At 47.0% G+C, this 27,114-nt stretch overlaps 1 protein-coding gene across 1 annotated transcript; it reads left to right on the plus strand.

Annotated features, from left to right (window-relative positions):
* The first annotated feature begins 4,442 nt into the window (after positions 1 to 4,442).
* Positions 4,443 to 15,928, plus strand: LOC121081659 (urea transporter 2-like). The gene is made up of 8 exons (XM_040580852.1): positions 4,443 to 4,608; positions 6,961 to 7,150; positions 7,616 to 7,744; positions 10,241 to 10,433; positions 11,308 to 11,455; positions 13,026 to 13,160; positions 14,179 to 14,228; positions 15,659 to 15,928. Exons 1-8 carry the CDS (start codon positions 4,443 to 4,445, stop codon positions 15,926 to 15,928), a joined length of 1,281 nt encoding a protein of 426 aa, XP_040436786.1.
* The last annotated feature ends 11,186 nt before the right edge of the window (positions 15,929 to 27,114 follow it).

The following is a 27,114-nucleotide window of genomic DNA, read 5'->3' on the forward strand; positions in this document are numbered from 1 at the left end:
TTTTTTAACTTCAGAGATCTGTGGCTGTTTCATGCATACTCCCTGCAATTGTGTTGCATTCAACCCCAGCGACTGTTCTGAAATGCCCTGCTTTATTCATTTGTTTTCGATGTCATGGGTTGATCCCTGGTAGAGCTTTGCTTGGTAAAGTCATTACAACTCAGCCAAGCATTCTGTCACCATCCCAAAGTTTTGCCCTCTAGCTGTACACTGTATTTCTTTTCTATTTCTTTACAGTTTCTTATGAGAGCAATGTGCTCTTACAAACTGTTTCTTTCCAAGGCCCTTGTGAAGCTATGTCCCTTGATGTCAATGCTTCTCTGATCACCTCTGTGCTTTCAGGATAGAGGAGGACAGACAAACTCCCAGGCTTGGCTTCAGGTATCTTAACAGAAAGCTGAGCCCCCAGCACAAACAGCAGCCCTGTACAAAAGCTGGCTCAAATGTTACCCACCACCCTGGTCAAGCACCATTCCAGTGTTCACAGCCCACTTGTGTGGGGGTTTTAAAATTTTAATTTTCCACCACCATTTCTGGGCCACCAGATCACTGAGGGTGCTATGCTGTGAACGTTCTCTCTAGCAGCACAAGTTAAAGAGAAACCCAGTGCTTACTGGGGGATGCTTAAAAATAGAAGGTTCCGTGCTATCAGCATCCTGCACCTCAACAGCTGTCTGTTTGGGAATGAGCAGGCACAGGCAGGTCTAGAGACCAGCACTAACCCCAGGCATTACCCCGTGGTCTGATAAATGTCCCCAAGGAGCAGGACAAATCGTTATGGCACTGATGAATCAGTGTTTGCTGAAAAAAAGGCCCTTTTCTCAAGGAATTCCCCATCAGGCCTAGGTGTGCCATAAGTGATTCCGGCTCTCATTAGCCCTAATTAGCTAATTGTTCAAATGATTTCTCTGTTATTCATGGAGCTTGTACCACTGACCACAAGCCTATCAACTGACACGTGCTCGCTGCAAAGAAACTGTTTTTTTCCAGGGTGATGCTCATGCAGGGATCACTGTGCCCGTCACAGCCCTCCAGGGTCTTCTCTAGTTGTTGCAGCCCCTCAGGCTGCTCTACTGTAAAGCCCCACGATTCATCACTGTGGCAGCATAGAGGCTTTCAGCGTCCCTATATCTCTTCTTTTGAACTATTTCTTACCCCCGAAATTTGCTAATTCTTCAACCATCTCCTGCAGTCATGTCCTGGGTTGCCTTCCCATCTGAGGTGGGTGAGCATGCTCCCTTCAAGCAGAGATTTAGTTCCCTTCCAACCCATAGGGAGAAAGCAAACAGGAACCATAAGAAGAGATAGAAATTTTTTTTTCTTAGCCCCAGAGCTTTGATGCCCTTCTTGATGCAGATTACAGACTGTTACAGATGGCTCAGTGATTTAAAAGCACTAGCCTGGGACTCCAGATCCCACCTCCATAAACTACAGGGTTGACCTCAGCAAAATCTCTCAGGCTGGAATATCTCTTGCCTGAAAATAGCCCTCTAAAAGCTCAGCAGCCAGGGTCCCTCTGCAGCCAGTGGAAAGAGAGGAACAGACACCTTTTTCTTCACCTCTCAGATAGGCATGTAAGAAAAGGGACATGAACTGCTCTCTGGAGGTACCAGCCTCTCTCTGTATTGACTGAAAAGGGCTCCAACATGACTACTTTGCACTTAACTCCTAACAGGTAAATTATGCGAGCAAGGACAAGAATTTTAAAAATATACAGGTCCCACATCCCAATTTCAGAGGGAATTGAGCAGCGTGGTCTTGTTAATACAGGCTTTAGAAGCTCTATAGTGATGTTTCTGCTTTGTAAAACCCAACAGTAGTTTTTCCTGGTAAGGTTTAAAATGAGCATGAGCTTTTCAGGTGCTATGAAAACACAGCCACAACCACTCAGTATTTATTCTCCATGTTGGTAACTGCTGCACACCGTTGCTCGTGGTAGTTACTGTTCACAGCAAAGGGGTCACTAACCTTTCGTTACTGATGCATCCCTGAGACTTCAAGGTCCTAAGAGACTCTCCAGTCACCTTTATGTGGATCCATTGCAGCTATCCGAGCCCACCCCAAATCCTGAAACTCTTTGGAGAAGTCTTCTGGAAGGAGCATGAGCAAACAAACAAAACAGGCAACAGTGAATAGCTATCTCTGATACCATGCTTGCTAAATATGACTATTAAGATCTGGAAGAAAAGCAACCTCTATGACAGCCAGGTGCTAGCCTGGCATTGTCCTGGAGTCTCTTCTCCGCTTGTGCAGTTGACCTCAGACCCTGCATCCCTCCCAAAAGATATTGGGCGTTTGACCAGAGCACCCCGGTTGACCTGTCATCGGGAAGAACAGCAACTTTCAGAGGGCACTTCTGAGTTGAGATAGGTTGACTTCTATCTGCAGGTGCCCAGAGCTACACCGCCTACCAGGAAGCCCAAGGCAATGTCACATACAACCGGGTGTTTATGGGGTGTATCCAGGCACAACTACCTGGTTTTCCAGTAGGATTTGGCCTCTTCCTACCTCAGAGGGACACAAATTACCAATATCTGGCCAATGCAAATTCCCTCAGCCTAGAAGACATGGACGAGGAGAAAGGCATGGAGGAGGAGAAAGGGGACTCCTGGTCAGTGTTCCCTACACCGATGTCCTCCTGACTAGCCAAAAATGACAGTCACCAAGGCTGCCTTAAACTGAAACCAGGGATTAGGCTCAGCCTCTGGCCAGAATCACATAGCAAAAAAAGAAGAGGGACAATAAACCCACCCCCTCCCTCTCCTTTTGCTCCTTGCTTGTTCCTGCACTGAGTGCAGCGGGGCAGAACCTGGGAACCTCCTTGCTCACAACCCACGGGACACCAGCGAGCGAGGCGTTGTGGGTGCTCGCTCCTCACACGGCCCCATTTTTCACTTTAAACCACTCAACAGCTTCCACAACCCTCCTCCCCCCTTAGGATCAGGCAAACCGAGCGACACTTGGGTCTGTTTTTTGCAGTTTACGCTGAACACCACCACTTGCCAGTACACCCAGCTGATGCCGGCGGGCGAAGGTCGCGGCCAGGGCTCGTGCCGCGGTGGGACCGGCTGCCGGCAGAGAGAGCCAAAGCACCGGGCAGCGAGCGCTGCGCAAGCGTTTGCAGGGCTGCACCGAGCAGTGCCGCCGAGGGTGAAGGGAAAACGCCTTTTGATGCTCAAGGATCTTCTTATGAGGGCGTTCAGACCCACAGGTGTATTTTATCCTCCAGCTGTCAGTTCCTTCCGTCCAGCCAGGCGTCCCTTCCCAGCCCGTCCTGCTGCTGCTACGGGCTGTACCGCGGACAGCCAGCCTGCTTGAGCTACCAAAAACCAGGAGGTGGTGCCCATATCCCACGAAACACGGGGGCAGGCGCTCCACAACACAGTCCGCTGTCGGGCAACACCTAGAAACCCAGCCGCACTTCAAAATCGTGACAGCAAAACTGCAGACCAGCCGATGCCAGAGTCCCTCAGAAAGTGGGGTGGCGTTTTCGCAGCTGTAACCTGCCGTGTAGCTCACTACAGGGCAGTGCACTGTATTATGTCTTAAGGGTTTACATTATAATGGACTTTTTAATGAACAGAACGAACCCTGCGACTGTAATTGGGAGGCTAGTAAGCTGCTGGATGCTCAGCTGCTAACTAAAGAGCACATAACCCTGAGCCAAGGTGCTTCTCTTTGTCTAAAGCTACACAGGGATGCTGATTTCTGTGCAATACTTTGATGCTACCCCAGTTTGCTCTTGATGGATCTGTCAAAGGCTCATGTGGAATGAGGAGCATGCAAAGGCCAGAGACTTGTTGTGATACATGAGGGCACCCGCTCAAAACATCAAAAGGGATACAGGCTTCAGCCTCTCCTCTAGTATTTTCTCATTTCCTGCTGTCTGCTACCGTACTGGCAATTTGCAGCGCTTCCCTCCAGCTCGCTGCTAGCCAAACAGCAGCAGCCCCCCCCCCCCCCCCCCCCCCCCCCCCCCCTCCCTTGGCAGCTGCAACAGCAGCTACACTTGGCCAAGCAGCACTGGTCAGCATGCAGGCACCACTCGGTTACTTGGCTAATGTTTTGTCCCCTGTCTAACCAGCAGTTTGTCACGTGCTTCATCAGGAGCTGGGGTGAGGGTGGGATGCTGCAGGGCACCTATGCCACATCCCTCTTTCCCTCTAAAGCTCTGTGCCACAGCACTGTGACAGCAGTGAGTCTTCACAGGCAGCCTGGTCCTCATCCCCAAGAGGAGACACCACTGCCCTGAACAGCAGCACACACCACTCTCAGCAGTGGTTCAGGCGGGTCCCTTCTCCATGAAAAATCTCATCTTTGAAAAACTATATCGCTGCAGGGCTCTGAAGTACAGCAGAAAGTTGTCAGGGCACAACCCAAAAGGTTTTTCTAACACGTGGGCTTTGTGATTTACAGTTACCTCTTCCCACCACCCAGAAGAGATGCAGCTTGGTGAGATCGTTGTGGCTGAGTGCCCTGGTGAGAGGCAGCTGTACACGGAGCAGAAACCGAGAGCCCAGGACCTGCTGGGGAAAAGCAGAAATCGGATCCACCAAGTCTTCGGGTACCTCACAGGAGAAATGAAAGAATGTGGAGAGTGGATGAAAAGTAAGCACAGGGATATATTTAGGGCTATCTGGCTAGGAAAAGCCTGCTGGGGACATCTATTTGCCAATGGTACTTTCAGTGCTGGGGCATGAGACGGGCTATGTAACCCCCTGAGGCAGCATGGCCTGAGCTCACTGCACACTTCTGGCCTTTTAACCCAAATCATCTCATTCCCAGGAGAGGAATCTCACCGCATCCTCTTGCCATTACCGTGACTGCACGTGTAATTCAGCACAGGCAAAAGATGCTTTTTACGCTTAATCATGACTTATGTGTCATTAGCATCACGTTCCTTCTAACAGTGCCCAGAACCACACGTTGGGGCTGGGAATTTGGTTTTGTTTGTAAGTGCTTTGTATCAGCGACTGTCTCCTTGTCCGTGGGTGGGCTAACGATGGGCATCTGCCTCTTGATTGTGCAGGCAAAGGCTCTGGCGTGAGTAGCCTTGAGAGAGCAATAGCGCTGTGGGTGTTACGATGTTACAAAATACAAAGCAAGTACTGATCTTAAAGGCTTACTGTCCAGATAGGACAGATTGTCCACGTTGCCCACAATCATTAAGAACGTGGGGCTTTGAGAGACTTTGTAAGACTGTGGGTCCTCCATCAAGGCTGGGTTCATTAGCAGCACAGCTCCAGCCATGGGAGAGAAATTAGACAGCAGTGCACAGCCAGGCTGTGCAGTAGCTATTGCTGGTGTAGGAGGTGGGCTGAGATGCCTCCAGGTAGGGAGCTCATCAGGTTGGCAGTGTGATCCCCAGCCACAGGGAAGTATCTCCTGCTTTCGCTTTGTTCCAGTGGTCCACACTTTGCAGACAGCTTTTCTTACTCAATCTCCTGAAAAGCTCCAGCCACTGCCCTCTGGTTGTATCTGAATACTTTCAGTGAGTACTCGTGTCTGAAGCCAAGTGCATTGCTGATATATTGCATAGCTCGACACCAAACATCAGCAAGAATTACTTCAGACAAGCCTGGTCATTTTCCTCTGAGGAACTCATTCCTCCTTGGTTGTAGCTGCCTGGCTCCCCAACAACACGCAGCCTGAGGGAGGGGTGCTTGCGAACCTGTCCCTCAATTTGCACTCCAGCTTCTTGGGAGGGCTCTCCCAGGGATGCTGAAGAGACAGAGAGTGGTACCCAGCCCTTCAAAGTTATTCTGTTGAAGCTGTTTTCATCAGAAAGCAAAACCTGAGCTTTGGCTGTAAATTCAACACAAGGAAGGAGAAAAGGAGGGAGGGAGGGAGGGAGGGAGGGAGGGGGAAGTTTGTAGGAATAAATCATCACCCAGATTCAAAAAGTAGTCTGACACTTCATGCTGTGTCTAATTAACAATTGAAGCCAATAGAATTAATTTGAAATATTTAAGAAGATGAAAGCTGCATGTACACGTTACATGAACATCTTGCACATGCCAGCAGCTCCTCTTTCTCCCATATTCTCCTCGCATCATGTTTAATAACACACAGCAGTACAGAAATGGTTGCACTTTTCCCAGAAGTGTGGCAGAAAAAGCCCTGAAGCCAATTTGCCATCAGCAGCAAAACAGTATTGCAGTGGTACAAGACCCTCCCCTGCCCACGGAGATTATTAGGAGCACTGTGCACAGATGCCCTCAGCCAGGCTGCCCTGAGCCCGACACACATCCCACCTACCCCTGCACACACCTGAGGGTCCTGATTTCAGCTGGGATACAGTTTATGTTTTTTTCTTAGTGGCTTGGTGCCCACTTGCCCAGGTTCAATAGTCTTCTCTAAAGAGGGACAGCCCCTTGTCCTTTGAAAATGCCTCTTTGCCCTGAGTACAATCCAAGCTATAATAACTATTTTCTTCATTTAGGTGCTTTGGTTCTCTAAATATTTTTTAGACACCTTGGACAGCTTGACCCCATCTCCTATACACAGCGTACCTCCACATTCTGGGTTGCCAACTTTTTCCCTAAAACAGCAAGATTGTTTCCTTTTTGTATTTCCATGTCTGTGTACAAGCTGGTTTCAGTCTGTGCCCAAGTCTCTCTCTGCCTCTGAATTACACACTGAAAAGAGTCGATCTCCTCATTAAATTTATAGCACAATCTTAAGCAATCTACCATGCAAGTAAGACTGTTCTTTGACTGCCATAAATAAACCACTTTTTTATCAATCCCTCCATGAACTTTATAGCAGCACCCAGTCCATCCCCATCAGCTTTTCAAGTGCCAGATGCAAAATATGCTCAGACAGCAATAAATCAGAGGCTGGTTTTACAGTCCTGTTGATACATCGTCTCTGTTCTGTGGCCAGAAAGCCACTGTAGAGATGCGCAGGCTTTGCTGAAACGATGCCTTATCACCACTATTTTTCTTTGATCTTCTCCAGATAAGCCCCTCATGGTTCAGCTGGTGGACTGGATCTTGCGAGGGACCTCTCAGGTGATGTTTGTCAACAACCCTCTCAGCGGGCTGATCATTTTAGTGGGGCTTTTCATCCAGAGCCCCTGGTGGATGCTCGCAGGCTGCACTGGAACGACCGTGTCAACATTAACTGCCCTGGTCCTTAGTCAGGATAGGTAGGTGGTACCTCAAGTGTTAATAAAAACTGATTTTTATGATATCAGGAACCAGCTGATGGGTCGTAGCCCCATATTTGAGTATGCTAAAGGCAGTAGAGCGGCTTTCCTTATGGATGGTTTGGAAGCAGATAGGCAAGGACAGAGCTGTGCTCCAGGAGCAGCTGGCCCGTCCCCATTGCTGGCTGTCTTTGTGAGAGCAGTCATCTCTCTCTGACAGCCATCATCACAACCACGCAGGTGCTTTGGGTCACAAGGAAGCCCCTAAACCGTCATCGTTCAACAGTCTCCAAACTCTTCCTTTCCACACACCAGCACAGTACAACACGGCAGCAACCTCACCGCTTTACCATCCCTCCCCTACACCCCCTTCACCAGGAGCAGGACACTCGTAAACTGCATGTCAGCGGGTCCCTGTGCCTCCAGCACAGCTTGCTACCTTCCAAACGTTTCTCTCCCTCACAGATCAGCCATTGCAGCTGGGCTGCACGGCTACAATGGGATCTTGGTGGGACTGCTCATGGCCGTCTACTCTGACAAAGGGGATTACTACTGGTGGCTCCTTCCTCCTGTGGCAGTTATATCGATGGCCTGGTAAGTGCCACTTCTCCTCCTAGGGACAATTCTAAGAGAATGAGGAGTCCTGCTATATACAGGGTAAACACATTGGAACTCCCTTCTGCCCAGTCCCCTCCACCAGCAGCTCCAGCCACGGTGATGCTGGGAAGAGGCATTCACTGATGCACAGACACGTTGGTAGGAGGCTGAGTGCACAGACAACACTGATTATAGCACAAAGACAAAGCAACCTCACTGCCAAGCTCAGCAAATAGCCCTCAGCAGCAGGACACGTTCAGGGTGGACACCATCGTGCCCAACACCACAATGCCTCTTCCACATCCAGGCACTGAACTGACCCAGTGCTCTCCCTCAGGCTGAATTCAGTACGTCCCCACTCAGATATGCAACCGGTGATGAGCAAAATTAATTCCTCCAAGTAACTCCAAATGCCAGACAATGTCCTTTCAGGATTAAATTTACCATTTCTAAATATGGACCCTAACAGCACTGCAGAATCTATTTAACAGCCTTAACTGAAATGGATTCAAGAATTGTATTTTAATCACTGTTAGCGATAAGATGCAAGTCATTATTGCATTTCACTGCTTTTAAGATCAGATTTTTTTCATACTTTATTTCTTTAGTCACTGTCAGCAAAGGTCATTTGGTAACAACCTCTCAAAACCCAGGACAAGTTGCAAGAATGTTTAGTTTGTCTTGGCTGCCAGAACTCCTTGAGGCCTATTGTTCAAACTTTTATTCATTCTTGTAGTTCGTAAGACTCAAGGATAGAGCTGAAATATTTTAAAATTAGACATTTCAGTGATTTTTTTTCAACTGATACATTGAATTTCAGCTTTAGAAGTCAGCATTTCTTTAATTGTTTCTTTTTTTTTTTTTTCTTACAAGATGTATAACTGGCAGAAGCTTTGTATTTCGGCACAGAAATTAGGACACTGTTTTCACTGAAGTGCTGATATTATTTTTTTCCCCTACAGCAACAAGCCAGGAAATATGTAAACTACTCTGGGAACCAAATTTGTCATTAAAGAATAGGCTTCATCTGAGATTATACAGGGAGAACAAAGCATTTTTTCCACTGATAATATCTACACAACAGGACACAAGATGTTGCTTTTGAAATGCCATATAGTCTGGGGGGGTGGGGGTGGGGGTTGGTTTTTTTTGTTATTATTAGAACCAGCTTAATGACCTTCTAGGACTCAAACACAGCTTCCTGAAAAATTCGCATCTTTAAACTGAATTTTTGTCAGCTGCATGATGTCCACTGCTGCTTGGATGTTCACCATAAGAGCTGTTCAGCTCACTTCATATGAGAAAAGCTCTGCTGGAAGCAGCAGAACACAGGCCATTTCCATCACAGACAGGACCTGTCTTCCATGAGCTTTCTGGGCCACATAAAAAACAGATATTACCTTGCCAATACGCTCCCCCGAAGTCATTCATGCAGGACACCCACTTCAAGTGGAAATAAGGCAGTCTGGAAATGTCCTGGGGAAAGCAGACCTGGTGAAGTTTATATCCCAGGTTCTACAACCAAGAACATTGGGAAAAGCCACAATGACTCAATGTTTGCATGTTTTTAAGTCTTCTATCTCTAAATACTTTGAGGGTCACCCCAAATACTTTACATGCTAAATATACTCAAACACATTTCTTAGGAACTAAGCTCAGTTTTTAGAAAATGCCAAATGATTTTGGGTGGTACCTGAGCAGCACACAGTAACATCAGTCTCAGCGACATCAGCCAAGGTCTGGGTCACGCCTGGCACAACATCTTGCACAGCTTTGTTACAGCGGTGACTTTGTCTTGCACTCTGCCAGGCTCCATATGTCCTAAGGACTCCTCATTCCACCATATACTGCCCAACATAGTAATTATTTTCCATCTTTCTTAATGGGAGATTTTCCATTCTTTCTGGTTGCCTTTCCTGCTTTATTGCTTCTCCAGAACCATCTTCTGATAGCCTTCAAACTATTTAAAAAAAAAAATAAAAAAACAACAAAAAAACCCAAAGGTGATTTCCAGCTCCCTCTTGCCTTCTCAACAGAGCAGCTTTTTTAGACCATCTGAAGTTCTCCACAGTTTTACATGTGGCATTCCCAACATTTGCTCTTCTGCTTCTCATTAGATTTTTCTACCCAGAAAGAAACCAGACTACCATTCTCCACCCGTGCCTCAATGCTGCACTGGGTGCGTTTCTCCACTGACCTCCCAAGCTCAACGTAGCTAGCAGAGCACTTGCACGTTAGCCACCTGTCCTGAGAGAAGGGTGCGGAGTTACTACCATCCCCGAACAGATGTGACTGTTGTCACAAAAAGAGGAACATCATTCTGCAACTATTTGTCTGATGCAGACTAATACCTTAAGGTGTTCACTACCTGATGTTTCTAAAAGGAATGGTGTTGGCTTGCATTTACCAGCACTTGTGACCAAAGTGGTAGGCGGTTTCACCACTACGATTGTTATGAACAAGTTATACTGGTGTCTCTTCTCCTGTTCTCAGTCCAATCCTGTCCAGTGCTTTGGGATCCATCTTCAGTAAATGGGACCTTCCTGTTTTCACTCTGCCCTTCAATATTGCGATGACTTTGTACTTGGCAGCCACAGGACACTACAACCCCTTCTTCCCTACAACCCTCATCAAGCCTGTAGCTTCAGTGCCCAATATCACCTGGTCTGCAATCAATGTGCCGTTGGTAAGCTTCACGCCAACACATTTATGATATTTCATTCAAAAGGTGAGCATGAAGGCATTCAGCTCTGGATAACAATTTCACATGGTCAGAACAGCTATATGACACGTACAGCCAGTAGCTGTTCGCGGGAATACATGGCTGGGTTCAGTGTGTAGAGCGCTGTGCCATAAATGCCCCCCAGAGACAGTCCCGGATGATCCAGCGGAAAGGCTGGTGGAGCCCAAGGGAACAGAGATCCTGAACCTCGCACTTCACCTAAAGCTGGGCTGCCCCTAAACAAGTCTTGAGTGCTGTGCTGTCGATACAGAAGCACATCTGGATATACACTGCTGCTGTCCAGATGTGGTTCGAAGAACATCACCAAGACAGTCAGTGGAAACATGAAAAAACAGACAAAATATCTGGATCCAAAGGGACAGAAACTCATTTATACTCAGTCCCCTCAGGTCTAGCTCTAGTTCTGGAGGGTCACCTTCCCAAAGGTAACTGATACACTTCATATAATATGCTATAAACTCAAATCAACCAGGCCCACCACAGTATTACTGCCGTGGGAGGCTGTCATTTTTCTCCCTCATTAAAGTCACCCAAAAAACATCCCCCCAAAAAAACCATCCAATCCTCACCATCACCCCATCCACCATATTACCACCCCAAAAGAAATAAAAATCCATCTTGGATGGATCAAACGTCAAATCAAACAGTAAGCTAACTCTGGTTTGATGGGCATGAGCACCCACATTTGCTCAGCAGTCCAGCTCCGAGCGAGGGTTCCTTCCTTTCCTTTTCAACCAATAGCTTGGACCAACATACCTGCTGTGTCCTTGTGGGTACACATATACAGTAACATGCCCTTTTCTACTGGTTGCTGCAGCTCTTACAATCCATCCCGGTTGGCATTGGGCAAGTGTATGGTTGTGAAAACCCCTGGACTGGAGGCATCTTCCTTGTTGCTTTACTTATCTCTTCCCCGCTGATTTGTTTACATGCTGCAATTGGATCGGCAGTGGGGATCTTCGCAGGTAAGCAATATCTACCAAAGTCACGTTTGTAACTAAGGTGTCTTGACCCAAGTCATCACATGACTCTGTCCAGACTTTACAGTTGCAAGGGCTGGGATGTAGCTGGGACAACAGGCTCATTTTTGAAACTATGTGAATTTGGAAGGTCTTACTAAAGGTCATGCAACATGGTAAAGGCAAGAACAGATGCAGATTTTCTTTAAGTTTTGAATTTGTTATTACATTTGTACCTTGGGCAATTTTTTCCATCTTGCTTAACCCTCCTGCCATTGGATGTGATGAATCCCATGGAGATGACGATAAAGAAACCTAGAGAAATAGCTTCAGAACAAATCACCTACCAACACAAGTGTTTCCAGCTACCATCACGAGCAGCTACCATCTGCCTCAGAGCGGATCAGTCAATGAAAACAAACAGACTTTTCTACAACGCAGTTCATTCTATCCTGCTGCAGGTTTGTAAAAACAGCTAAACAAATGCCACTAAATACAGCCTGCCTCTCCACTAACCAGAGCAATGAAATGGTATTAAGTTGAGGGATGAATCTGACCCTTAAAGTTAAAGAATAACAAGATTAATTGCACTTATGTGACCGACTGTAAAAAAGAAGTGTGATGGAGTAAGTGTAGTCTGGGACAACAACTGCGGAAAAGACACAGGCATCCAACAACGTGTCCTGTGCTCTGAAGCACTTTATACAAAGATGTGAGCTGCCTTGTACTTATGTTTTTAAGCCAAACTTTACAGAATTTGTAAGGTTAAGAGCAATTGGCAAGTTTTGTACAGGTCTGACATTTAATCTTAGAAGAGAAAGGTCAGGGGAAAGTATCTGGGGATAAGCACGGTGATGAAACAGAAGACAAATGAGGACATTATAGCAGGAAAGGTATTAATCTTAAGGGTGACGTGAAGGTGGCCCGTGCACTACATATTTGTGCTTTCCTTTTTACTGGTATTCCTGAAGAAATAATCCTACGAGAAATTCTGCAGAAATACCTGTGAGGTCAGATTTGGAGCAGACCATCAGCTCCCATCCCAGTGGAGAATTTCCACAGCAATAATGCAGTGACCACCTCTAGTAACTAGACCACATTAGCAAAGGTCACTAGGAAGAGATGGGAAAACTCTCCTTATTCCCACAAAAGACGTTCAGCTGTGCCTCTGCTATTCAGGATCAGAATATGTACGAGGTTTAAACAGTACACGTGAGCACAGCTTTCTGCAGAAAGGACACTCAGGTGAGAAGGTCCTCCCATACTCTGGCTGGATCATCCATCTGGTCATCGGGGACACTAACTACAACACACTTAGTGCATACGCGGAAAGTTTTGCCTGAAAGAAACCTCAGAGACTAGGCCAAATTCCAACCCCAGGAACATTAGCAGAGCTCCAAAATAGTGAGCTTCACTTGATTTCATCCTTCCTTCTGCGCGTCCATGTTATGTAAGCGTAAGCACAGATTCATTTGTCTAGATGCCATAAGGAAGAGACGACAGATTCCTAGCAAGTGACAAGTCCTCCTGCAGACCTCTCATACCTGACCTCATCGCCTTGCCTTTTGTCTTGCAGCACTGAGCATTGCATCACCATTTGACAGCATCTACCTTGGCTTACACAACTACAACTGCGCGCTCGCGTGCATTGCAATCGGGGGCATGTTCTATGCCCTGACCTGGCAGACTCATTTGCTGTCACTTGCCTGTGGTACGTATCTTTTTATATAAGGACGACAAAAATTTACACAGCCAGGCAGTCTACGAGTAGTACAGGTTTAGAGCCAACTACTGTTCTGCTGCAAAACTAGGTACTGTGCAAGAGCTATTTCTGTGACGGCATCAGAGTTGAGCTTGGGCATGCAAGGCGCAAGTCTGTAGAGAAAGGCCTTTAGGCCCCAATAGCATAAAAACATCTGGAAAGGGTGGAGGTACTGTTTGGTGAAGGAGCACAAGCTATGCTGTGAGCAGAGGTTTAACAAGTTAGCAATTCAACAGATTCATAGAAGCAGCTTTTTCATAACTCTACGTACCATTAGAGGAAGTTTGTCATCAGAAGGGAGGTGTAGCACAAGGTCAGTTTGAAATCCACCTACTCAAAGATTCCATCTCCAACAGCAGCTAAAACCACACCATATGGGAAGAGTTTAAGAGAAATCTCCCATTTAAGAAATTCCTGTGAAGACTGACCCCGCTTCCAGTCATCTGCATTTCAGTAATTTTCTATCCAGAGCACAGCTCCTGGATTGCTCAGCAGCTTTCCCTTCCTTGACTTTGTCCTTGGGTGCCTGACCTTAGCTCCTGTTTTGCCACCTCTGACAACCTGGGGCAAGGATGCCCACCGCTAACTGCTCGGGGTTTGAAGCCACAGGACAGAGAGTTTCTGCAGTCCCCCGCTGCATACAGATCAAGTTGGGCCAATTAAAAAGAACTTAGAGATATAAGAAATACCACCGTCCTTGCTCTTAAAAAAACAAACAAACAGCAAACCACATGTTCTTCATTCACCATCCATATCTACAGAGCAGATAGGACCGAATGGCATCCATACAGCCAGATGCAGCACTGGGTCATTGCAACTAATTGTTGGATTCTAACAGCAATCCTCACATCAGGTAGCTGGGAGGCTATTTTACTGTGCATTTGGACAGTACTACTATTTTTGATAATATCTTTGGAGAGATGAACAGTATTCTCCTTATCTTGAGCTATCATTGATCTTTTTCCAGCATTATTTTGTGCCTACTCCGGAGCAGCTCTTGCTAATGCCCTGTCTACGGTAAGTTTTGGGGTGTGGGGGGTGGGGGGGGTTATGGGATTTTGTGTTTGTTTGGTTTAACTGTATTTTGATTTGTTACAATATAATGTTCAAGAAATGCCTTCAAAATTCTCCACGTCAGTTTTGACAGCATTGAATTGAGAATGCTGAAGCCAGTGGCAGGTCTCACACAAATTCTGTCAGTTGAATTGTGCACTTGCAGACTCTATAGCTGATAATAAGATTTAAAAGACCTTTGGAGCATGTTATCTACAGCGGGATTGTGCATGTATATGTGAATTCCAGCAACAGCATATGGTTTGAGATGCAATACTGAGTTGCAGGCAATATTTCTGAAAAATGCCCAATGCTCTAAATATTTACTTGCTTCTTCCAAGGTCTTTCTGCCACGCTGCCTATAGATATTACTTCAGTTTTATCTGGATATGAGAACTAAAATGAGCAGGAGACTGTTCTCTCAAATACAAAATTGTTATATCTGGACAGATCAAGAGGTAAAGCCAGAAATGCCAAGCTTTGTTTCTTCTTTAAGATCTAAGAGATTAAAGCGAAACCATATTTTAATAAACTTTATTTAGTCAGTTAAAAGAAAAAAAAATTTAAAACCAGCAGCTTCATGCATTAAGTGTATTCATCTGGCATTCACTCAGTACCGTGTGGGTCCCAGCAGATGGATTGCTTTGTTAAGCACACCTGCTTTTGGGTTGCACCAGAAAAAAAAAAAAAAAAAAAGAAGGCCATCTACTGTTTCTCTTTGTGATCTTGTTTTTGGCAAGTCAGGTAAAGTGGTGGGGTCACAGGGCAGGACTGAGCATTGGTTGCAATGCCAGTAACGTATGCGCATTGAGGTTGGTGAATACGTGTGAATAGTGCTCTCGGTACACAACATTTTCCAGGACAGGGAGGGTAGGATTTGGCTCCCTCACTAGAGAATTTAAATGTCTACGTGTGACCTGAGTTGTCTTGGCTTTCATTATGGTCAGCAGACCCCTGGAGCCTGGTTCAGTTGCTTCAATATTGGTGCCAAGCGCCATTCAGCACTAACAGCTGCATCTCCAAAATGACTCAGGTCTCCAATGTGGGATGCCTTACATAGCCCCGTACATTTCAGATAAACTAGATACCTCTGTGAGAGTGGCTGAATTGACATTTGGTAGCAGAGGAGCTTGCCAGACCTCCAGTGGCCAGCAGGAACCTAGCTGACATGTAGCCCCCGCCATGTCCCACCTGCATATGGGCATCCTCCTCTGGATCCAAATGGGGGACCCTGTATGGGGACGGTCAGGAGGACACATCCCATGTCCTGCTGTCCTCAGGGAAAGCACAGGCTCTCCCAGCTACCCAAACACAAGAATTTAGCAACAGGCAGAAGCAAGGGAACATGCAAAAGGAGGTACCAAAATGCACCTCTCTGTCCTTTCCCCTCCCAGCTTGGGCTGCCGCTCTGCACCTGGCCTTTCTGCTTCTCCGCGCTTCTGTTTTTGCTGATAAATTCAGACAACCCAGCCATCTACAGAATCCCCCTCTGCAAAGTCACCTACCCAGAAGCCAACCGGATCTACTACCTGAGAATGAAGCGAAGAGCATCAGAGAGCAGGAGAGAAGAGCAGAAACGAAAGGAGCAGAAACCCTCTGGGGACTCGACAATAAACACGGGGGGCACCCCCCTGTGCACCCCCAAAAACCGCCACGCTTACTGATTTGAATTATCCACGACTGCACAGTTTGGGGGCAGTTTTTCAGATGCTAGCCAAGCACACCACAGCCACAAAACCCACCTCTGGCAGCTGTCTGCAGGCTGGGGGTTCGGCATCCCGCGCTCCGGTGGGAACACAATTGAGCTAAGCTTTCCCAAAAGTACTCAGGTAACGGAATAACGGCTGCCTTATCAATCCGCATGCTGTGAACTTGAAAGTCACCTCTTATCAATAATAATTATAAGTATAAGCAGAAGAACCTTAGAGCTGACAAGAGGCTGTATTTAATTTCAGACATGTAATTTAACAAAATAAATATGCTGAGAAGGCATCAGTATCTAATAATAATAAATAATGTAAGAACTACTTCAAGAGCTGTGCTTCAAATTAAGAACATGTATATTTCAAAGTGGAATAAACAGACTGATCTCTTCCTTTCTTGTGTCCCATCAATGTCTAACCCCCTTAATCCCTCTTAACTACAACAATCACAGGTAAATTTTCTTACAGAGTGCCTACTATTTTTGGTGCCATCTCCTGACTCCTCATTCAGTGCCAAGACAATGAAGGTATGAATATATATGCATTAATCAGACTAGAAAAGTGACTAGCTAGCAATGATCAAACATCTCTCTTTTCCTTGCATAATATCCTGTCTTACAAATGAAAGATCTCTCCCCTGCTGAATGCAGGATAGCAGGTCTGAATCCCTACATGCATCCAGTGGGAAAGAGGAAAATTTCATGTAAAGAATGAGATACACATTCGCTGCTGGTGGCAGTTACTGCAGTTGGTTCTCTCCCTTTCCTAGGAAACAGTTCCCTTGCACAAAGCCGTGAGATTTAACAAGTCAAAGGCTCCCCTTCGTGTTTGCTGGGTATCAGACTGCGATCTTCATATGGGTCTTCAGTGTCTCTCCTGTCCTGGAGAAACCTCATGAGTCATCGTCAGAGTTAGTTGGAAGCTGAGGACCCTCTTGCCAATGTATTTCCCTGGGAGCTTGGCTTCTAACAGGCATAAGGTGTGACAAGGACACTGCCACTTTATGCCTCCTCCAAGCCCTTACAACAGGGAAGGGCTAATTGCCCTGAAGAGGACTTTTCTTGGGAACTTTTTCCAAAACCTCTGCAAAACTCGCCTGACAGAAAGGCTTGCCCACTCTAAAGTTGTTTCACATGATGAGTTTAAAATCAGAGACCTGGAGATTTAAAATCCGGAGAGACCATGCAACCACAAACACACTCAGACCAGGCGCTGTCCTTCCTGCCTCTTGATCCAGGGCTGTTTGCAGATCGGTATGAGGGACTTTGAGCAGGTGGGACCTCTAAACCAGCACTTGGACCTTTTATAAAAGGTGAGTCTGGGTGATGCCCATGGGACTGTTTGTGCCTTTATAGGTGAAAGACCAGCAACACTGGCAACTGCCAGCCCCTCTAAATGTGCCCTGGAAGCAATATCCATGATTGAACTCATCCTGGGAGACAAAATTACGGTGCCATATAAGTATGTTCATATGCTTTTCAAACAGGTTAGGCTATCCCAGGGACTCTGGTAAAATTTAGGTCCTACTTCCCCCCACGCCCCTCTCGATGACAACAGATTTGAGATTCCACCTGACAGGACAGCCTCACACATGCATAAAAGTCCAAATTTCAGTAGCCAAGATAACCCTTTCATCAAAAATTCAGGGATCCAACAAGCTTTGTAGCCATTATAACCTGGTCCACCCTCAGAACCGAGCACCCGTGTCACACCCCTGTTCCATTTTAGACCTCAGGCTAACCTCTGAACCTCACCTGACAAAATCTCCGGCAGGAAAGCGCTAAGGGAACGAGCCGGCATTCCCGCATGCCACAAGTCTTCTTGGAGATTAATGACAGACCAAGAATCCCAGGAGTCTGCTTGATATACTAGCCGTGAGACTTTTGTTGGCCCAGGGCAAACCAAGAGGTATGGGACCGACCACCGCTGGATCCCTGACCTACCTCTGTCAGAGGGAGGAAGATCTGGCAGACGTACAACTCCATCAAGCAGAAAAGCAAACACACTACAGCGGCTGAAACCTCCAGTGCAAATCCCAGCAGCCTCCCAGAGATGCTGAGCTCTGACAAGCAGCAGGAGCCCAGAAGCACAGATGTATTTCTGTAACACAAGAGCAATGGATGAAAACCACTAATTTAGAAGAAACAGATTGTAAAAAAACAAGCCAGGACCCAGGCACCGGACAAAGGCAGTTAAGCCTTTAAACTATCACACAGGACTGTTGCAAATGGATCTGCAATCTCAGCCAGTGTTAAAAGGTATTTGTAGGCTGCTTATTCCTGCATGGTGGCTCCAGAAAAAGCAATGACACCATCAGCAAAGGTGTCAGCAGGCAGGGAAGAAAGCGGAGAGCCGCAGGAGAACAGGCTGCCAAGCTGCCCTTTGAGCCATGATGCCAGCAAAGCAATGACAGTAAAAAAGCAGTCTCGTGTGGTTGCTACAGACTGCAAGATCAGGGACATCCCAATGATTCTTCTGCTGTAGAGAAACACAGGCAGGCAGAATAACACATGAGGTGGTATGATGTGGTCTGAACAGCTTCCCTCTATAGCAGTCAATGAAACACTGAGCACACGCAAACTAGCAGGACCCATTCATAGAACCACAGAACGGTTTGGGTGGGACGGGACCTTCAAAGTCCCTGCAGTGCAGCCCCCTGCCATGGGCAGGGACACCTTCAGCTGGATCAGGTTGCTCAGAGCCCGTCCAGCCTGGCCTTGGATGTTCCCAGGGATGGGCCACCGGGCACCTCTCTGGGCCGCCTGTGCCAGTGTCTCACCACCCTCAGTGTAAACATTTCTTTTTTGTGTCTAGTCATCTGCTCTGCACAGTTTAATTTAGCTCATACACAGTCCAACAATAAAGATTTGAGTAATAGCAACAAAAAGTCACAAAAATAATATAAAAAAATGCTAGAACCATATTTTTGAAGAAAAATCTCAACTGTGCTTAGTTATGCCAAGCATATTCTTTGTTTTCTGAAAAATAAGGGTGAAGTCAGTATGGCTACTGGAAAGAATTTGTCAAGTAAGAGCCACTGCAGACATTAATTCCTCAGCCACAAACAAATCCATCCTGAAATCTATTAGTAAAGCAATTTCTGGAGTTGAAGTCATCCATAAAAAATAAGGTATAAACAGCTATAGTAAGTCTCTAGCTAATCAAAAGATTTGAGTAACTATAGCCAGTACTAATAATTCTTGAAAACAGGCAAGAGAAATCAAGTGTCCCCTGGAAGGGAACAGTAGAGAATAAAAGCACTAACAGAAGTTATCAACGGTAGCCCAGCAGCTCGCTGTCTATTGAGTTCTAAAACAACTCTTCATTAAGAGAAAGACAATGTACAGTTTTCACTAGGACTAATAATTTTGAGAGTTCCTAGAGATCTATCATAAAACAAATAAAAAAAAAAAAAAAAGGTTAAAACCTAAAGCCTCTTCTATGGTTACAGCAGTCACTCCACCCAGCTCACCTCCACAGAAAATGAAATTAATATTCCTGTACAAACCAGCGCCTGGCCGAGCAGTTGCATATATAGAAACAACCTCCTGAAAATTTACCTTGAAATATTGAACAGCAGCAGCAAATGGGAGCAGATGAAGCAACATGAAGAGACTAAGCAGCGACTGCAAGAGACTTCCCCAGTGAACAAAGACTATCTATTCTGTTATAATTTGTTATATATAATATATGAATGGAGTCCAGTGCAAAAACAGTGCTTACTTTATTGCTCCAAATGTCATTTTTCTTACTTTTTTATTTGCTCCATACTACTTAAAAGGAAAAAAAAAACAACTTTGCTCCTTGAGAGGACATTTCCAGCTCTTCTCCCATAGACAGCTAGTGCTTCTGCTGATAAGATCAGTCGCAGAAGCTCCTACAGAAAAAGCTAAGTGCTTTAGATGCCCTGTCTTAGGCTGTTGATGGCTCCACAATGACTTACCTGTTAACCACTCTTCAGCGACAATTAGCAGAGCTGTGCTGAGGGAGTGTGGAGGGGAGGGCTTTGCCTTCTCTGGGGACATTCTCGGTGGCAGAGGCCAGAGCCATGCTGCCATCTGAACTGGAGCATCCCAGCTGCTGGACCGTGGTGTTTACCTCCTGATTCCTTCATCTGATGATCTTTTTTGAGACCCAACAACCCTCTCGCGTACTATTGGGATCCAGAGCAGACAAAAACAGCAGAACAGAGGGAGACCACACTAGGAGATGGCGACATCTCTTAGCCCAGAGAGGATACCCAAAACTGTAGAGCTGGAAAACTCACTGCAATGCTTTCAAATATGATGGGGGAAAGTGGTTGCAGCACTGCATGGGAAGCAAAAGCCAGGCAAAGCATGATGGGTTTAGGTCTGCTGCCTCTGAGCAGGTTTCCTTGCTGGCCCCCACTCTGAGGCTGCCAGAGCTGCTCTGCACTAGAGCCCAGGCCCTTCTCTCCCTGCTCCATTCAACACTGCTGTCCGTTTAAAATAAACATTGCCATTTTTTTTGGCCCTTCTGAAATGTCAACACCTCTTCTTCCCATACCTGCAACTACAGATCGGTGCAAACTGGAGTTTGAAGTTGTCAGAGTAGAGGAGGCGTGTGCGTGTCCCAGCCCCTGGGCTGCTGCCACACAGGGCCAGCCAGCATCCCAGCAGCCACCAGCAAATATCGGGAAGGGCTTTATGCTCCAGAGGGGTATTCCAGCAACATGAGAAAAACCCAGAGCCCTACAACAGGTCCAAATAAGATAATTCCCTAAAATTTCCAGCTGCTGGGAAGTTGCTCTGTGCTTTGTCCGTGCCAGATATCTCCAGTCTGCAATAACAGACATATCCCCAGCGCTGCAGGCTGACTCGGTCCTTTGTAGATCACATTTGCCAGGGTCACAGTAACACCACCACACTGAGGGTGAGATCTGTTTGCCAAACACTGTCCCCTCACCCCGCTCCTTCAACAGAAGGGAATGTTTTAATTTGGAAGATGGAAAGAGTTCAAACAGGAAACAAACCCTTGATTGTAGTTGATTTTACAGTTCTCAGGGGGTCTTTTACAAATTCCTGCAGCTGTTGCCACAGCTGGAATCCACACATCCCCGTGGCAGGATGAGAAGGCTGGGGGATAGCTCTGTGGGAAGCAAAGGTTTCTTCCACCACATTTTGCCTGGGAATGAGTCTGGGCACCTCTGACTACAGCTCAGCAGCTCCTGAGTGTAGCCAGCTACCTCGGTGCATTTCGTAGCTCCAGCTGCCGTGGAGCTGCATACTCTCATCCAGGGACTGGCATGGACAGTCAAGGCAGACCCAAATCCATGCTCCCAAAGCATGCAGCTTCACTCAGCACAGCAGGGTTGAAGCACCACGTACATGCAGGAGCCCTTCCAGAACCATCCAACTACCTCACCCCCCCCCAGGCACACAGGGGTTCAGGCTGCTTAGCACACCTCAGCAGCTGCAAACCCCATCCTGCTGCGCACCGAATTGAAAAAGTCAAAGACAGAGAGACACAGCCATCCTTCACCTGGGCAGCTTAGGATGATCTGGGGTCTTTTTTCCCCTCACCCAAGAGCACCCCAGCATGTACCTGACCCCGCTTCTCCGCACTCCCCTCATTTCAGCAAAGTGCTGACAGCTCTGTTGCTCTATCATCCACAAGTCTCCACTCTGCAAAACTGCTCAGCCAGAAACCAGGCAGTGACATCCTGGCTGTGGAGAAAAGCAGAAAGGCAAAGGTGATGACAAATTATCAGCAAGCGATGGTTTCTCACCATAGCCAAGTAATATTTATTTCACTTGTGTAAATTAAATCCTATTTAGGACATATTCTGTTCCCATAAATTGAGTTATCCAACAGATAATGACTTTTTTTTTCCTTTTGTCTACTATAAAGTGTGCATCTTTACTACACATGGATTTATGTCTGATAGTGTGTGTGCATGTGAATGCTGCTCTGTATTGCAAAATCCCATAAGCATCTACAGCCAGTGTAACTCTACATCTGTCATTTGCACTGATTATTAATTTTCAGTTGTTCCTACTGTCTGCTGGCTCCTTTCTGGATGCTACCAGTCCTCTCTTGATGATCACAGCTGCAAACCATGCTATGTACAACACCTTCCACTTCTATTAAGAGCTACTTGTCAAGAAAAGAGTAATTGCGGAGGTTTACACACCAAGTTTCTAGCTGGAACTATTATAGTATTTTGATCTTTGCTAAGGTTTAACACATTCATCTCCTACAACATGTAGGTGTGTGAGAATGGATCATTTCCTTGAAAGCAGGCATGCCCTGGGTGAGACTCACAGACCTATGATTAGGGGAAAAGAAGGGGAAAAGAGCACAAAACTTTACCAAGCTGGATTAGATGCAGGGAAGTCAAGCGAACTGACTCTGGAAATGCAAAAGTGTATGAAGCAGCAGAAAAACACCTTACCTTGCATCAAAAAAAAAAAAAACTAAGCAAGTCTAGCCAGCTTTGTCATTCTTATGCAGACTCTGCTGTCTTGAGGTAGGTCTGGAAAAGCAGCCTCTTCGGATTTTGGCTTTTCCCTGGAGCCAAGAGAACAGGAGAGGGGTCTGAAGCTGAAATTTAGAATTGTTTGAGTTGCAGTTTCCTCTCTGGTCCTGAAATAGTGATACAGTTAACCTCCGGCTTCCAAAACCCTCCAGTATTTCACAGTGTTTCAATATGGCTGATCCAGTCTAAATGTTACAGATGACCAGAAAAATAGGCAACCCTGAGATTCAGACTCATGGCACGAAGCAGAAGCTTTCCTCACTACCAGGTCCCAGGGCAAAGAAACAAACAGGATGATGCTAAGAGCCAAGCAGAACTGGTATTCCATCCTCCAGGATGAAGGGAGAGAAGGGAGGATCTGCAGAAGTTTGAAGCTGAACACGAGCATTCAAGAGGTCAGTGTCTTCCAGCCAAAGTGAACGTTACTGTGGGAGCCCGTTTGCCATAGTAAATAACTAGAGCTAGGATTGTGATGGTGAAAAGACTAATTCTGGAGGTCCCATGGGTGCTTGCGACTCGATCTTATTTCCACAGGCACCCAGGCCGGCCTAGAGAAATGTCCATTGCTGGTAAGAAAAGTGATAGCACTGCCTGGAAAAAAGGCAAGGAACACAAAACCAGACAAGGGGAACCAGCCAGATAAAGCATTTAGCTTTTTCTTGACCTACATTTCATTGGGTTTCTTGAGAGATAAAACTACCTGGTCTTTCATGGTGTCTCAGAGACATTTTCTGTGCCCAATGCCATGGCCACCTCTACACTGGTGAGTGGAACAGTGCCAGGTGGCAGGTCATCATCACCTAGAAGTTGAACCACTAGCACAGTCCTTGGCGTGTGTTGGTCTTGACCAACTAACTCACTTCCAAGGAATTCTTCGCTCCCACTAGCAGCAATGTTTTAAACAAATATCTTCAAAAATCTGCAACTAAGAGATAAGCTGTTTGCTAACTCAGCACTCCTGTATTCAGAGCATCAGCCTACAGGAAGAGAGTCTGAAATTCTTCCTGAAGTTGCATGGCCGTGTAGAGCTTTTTTACACTCTGCTTTAGCCACAAAACATCTACAACCCGGTCTCCACAAATTACTGCCCCACTCCCGTCCCAGGAGACAGAGATTATTGCTTTTAATAAGTGATTTCCCAGATAGCAGTTATGCACTCTTGCAGCTGCATGGCCTGAGAAGGTGGGTCCTGAGAGCACGCCAGGCTGGACAGAAGGGACAGTGGGTCTCCAGAACAGGTGGGCAGAGGAGGGAAGTGATGCATGTGCATTAGGAGAACTGTTTATTTTGGGAGCATACATCAGCAGCAGTACCCAGAGCCCTACGCGTGCTCAATGCATGGGGAGTTTTAACTGCGCTGCAGCCAGGGAACTGCTGTCCACAAGCCCTGTAAAAAATGAGCAAAATATATTTGCTCCGATTTCCATAACCACACACGTGGCTGCGCTGGAGGCAAACCGTGAGAGGCAGCCGGACACCGGAGCCGGGCGGCGCTCCACTCCAGCCATCCAGATGGCCACTTGCTAAAGTCACCCAGTTGTCACACAGAGGAATATTGAACAGCAGCTTCCCCTAGAGAACTTATACCAGCTGAAATGAAGGTATAGAAGCTGCCCACACCAGCTTGGCTTTTGGCCCACTCTGTATAAACTCAAAACTATTTCCTTCAGGAAAACAAGTGCAAGGTTGTCACAGACCCCTGGTGCTCTGTGCTGAAACAGATTTTTCCACTCCGTGTTTGCTCATAAAAACAAGATGATGAAAAGAAACGGCCATAGATGTTGATGAGAACAGACTTGAGGTTGCTCCTCCAGGTACCCTGCCTCTGAGACAGCTCAGTCCTTACCTGGCCAGAGGAGCTGCCATGGGCTGAGCATCAGTGTCCCTCAGTACACTGTGTGATTATCACCCCTTCCTGCCATACCTCCATTTCCATTGCCGCCCCTCCACACCCCTCCAGAGAAACCACAAATTGGGAAAAATTCTGGAAGTGAAACAGTGGGTTTGGTCATCCTCAGACTTACCACAGGAGGCTAGACCAGAGGAGCTGCAGAGGTACCTTACCCTACTGGAACAGTTCAGAGCATCGTCTATTTGTGACATTGTCTCCCATAACATCCTTATAGACATGCTAACGAAGTGTGGGCCAGATAAGTGGACACCAAATTGGGTTGAAAATCCTTGGCTGAATGGTTGGGCTCAAAGTGTTGTATTCAGTGGCACAAATTCCAGCTGGAGGCCAGTCATCAGTGGTGTAACCCAGGGGTTATACTGCAGCCAAAGCTGTTTAACATCTAAATCAATGACCACGGTGACAGGGTAGAGTGCACTTTCAGCAAACTCAGGGAAGATACAAAACCAGGAGTAGCGTATGATACACCAGAGGGTTGTGCTGCCATCCAGAAGGTCCTCAACAGGCTGGAAAAATGGGCTGATAAGAACCTCATGAGGTTCAACAAAGAGAAGTGAAAAGTCCTACATCTGGGGAGGAGCAGTTCCATGCACTAGTACATGCTGGGAGCCATCCAGGTGGAAACCAACCATGCAGAAAAGGCCCTGGTGGTCACAGTGGGCACCAAGTTGACCGTAATCCAGCAATGTGCCCTTGCAGCAGGGAAGGCCAACAGCCTCCTTGGCTGCATTAGGAGGAGCTTTGCCAGCAGGTCAAGGGAGGTGATCCTTCCCTTTTACTCCACACTGGTGAGACACATGTGGGGTCTAGCATCCCCGGGTGCTCCCTGGTACAGGAGAGACAGAGATATACCGAGCAAGTCCAGCAAAGGGCCACAAAGATGGTTGTGGGATTGGAGCACCTGTCATACAAGCAGGGGCTGAAAGAGCTGGGACTGTTCAGCCTGGAGAAGTGAAAGCTTGGGGGAATCTTATCCACGTGTACAAATATCTGATGGCGAAGAGTCAAGAAGGCAGAGCCAGTCTTTTCTCAGCAGAGAACAATGACAGGAGCTCAGCTCCTGGGGGTGATTTCCCCATCCATGAGGGATGACAAGGACCTTGCAAACATTGGCTATGTTTCGTACATCCACAGTGCAACCTAGCAAAGGCAGACCAGCACTTGAGTTCTAGCAATCTGCAGAGGTCCGTAACTGGATTTACATCATTTTAAAACACCTGTTGAAGTCCAAGAGCTGATGCAGCTCCCTGTGCAGACCTCATCCCTGAGGTGCAGCCGGAGCCAAGGAGCACAGCCAAAGCCAGCAGTATAATGGCAATCTGCTACCAAGTGGTTTTCAATGCACCTCTTGCAGGCCACTGAGCTTGAAGAGAGGTGCGGAAACAGAGCGTGTGAAGCTGGATTAGGGCCATTAGAGCCTTTCCTGGCAGAGCTGATGAGTTCAAGCACTGTGCCCAGCTAGCGCAGCTAGACAGCTCCTGCCTGGCGAGCTAACACAGTCAGGGAGCACTCAGGCATTTCTCTGGGACAGCTCAGGTACCAAGTCTGGTCAGGATCCAACCACCGACCCCTCTTCTGACCGTGTCAACCACTGGGCTCAGTCCAAGGCACATTCTCAAAGCCACCTTCCCACAAAGCACCGCAGGCGGAAGAAATGCATCAACCAGCTTCACTGTCAGAGAGCCGAAGAGTCAAACCATAGATTCAGCAGCCCTCCTAAATCACATAGGATTTAGCTGTTGGACACCAACCCCAGCTACCTTGTCTCCTCAGCACCAAGTGATGTTCACACATGACTAAAACGAAGAGGCAACCTGCTCATTACCTGTAAGTGTTACTTGCACGCTCAGTTTGCATCATTACATGGTTACCCAGAGCTCACCCAGAGCTGGTGGTCCACTCCCAAGCAGATGGTACCCAACAGCTGCAGAACAGTCATCTTGATCCTTGTGACAAGAAATGGCCTCTGCTGTTATAGTCTTCCCACCCCGAAACCCAAAGCCCAGAAGAAGACAGGAGTAGATACCTATGCCCTTGAGTGCCCAGCACTGGAGGTTAGCAATGGGCACCTGACCTGGCGTGGACTGAATTACAGCTGGGAGGTTTTCTATCACTCCCATCCTTCTGGATCAGTCCTACAGGGAATTGCAGTGCTCAGGCAACCAGGAGTGCTTTGGCCATCTAAGGCACACAGCCATGGGCAGGCGTTCCTACACTTGACTCCAGCATCCAATCTGGAATCTGGCCCTGACCTTTTCAGAAGGGAATTGTTGGAAATTTAGAGATTCCCTAAGGCAGCTGCTGCAATAGTTAAACCTTTCCCACAGTTGACTGTACGTACGATCCAGTAAACCCATCACGGCAGTGAAGATCATCACTGCTCTGCCTCTAGTTCACAGAACAGGCTGCTGCCAAGGACCTCATTCCCACGTAGGCATCAGACTGCGATCCTGTTACTTATTAACCAGCTGTGACAATCTAAACAAAGCATTGCTCCCAGACATCCATCACAGACCTGCAAGCCAGTGGCTTTTTTGTGAATCCCCTCCAAAGTGTCAGCAGCCTCATTCAAGCGCTAGAATCAGACAGGGCGGTCCTTAATCTGGTGCCCTGGAGGAAAAGCCACCCACTGCTCTGCAGGTGGAGGCAGCACAGGTCAGCAGCAAATCCTGGCCACCCCCTGCACTGCATCCCTCTCACAGAGAGCAGGAAGGATGCTGTTTTAAAGGGCTTGAG

This window comes from Falco naumanni, chromosome Z (genome assembly GCF_017639655.2).
Source record: "Falco naumanni isolate bFalNau1 chromosome Z, bFalNau1.pat, whole genome shotgun sequence".
NCBI lineage: Eukaryota > Metazoa > Chordata > Aves > Falconiformes > Falconidae > Falco > Falco naumanni.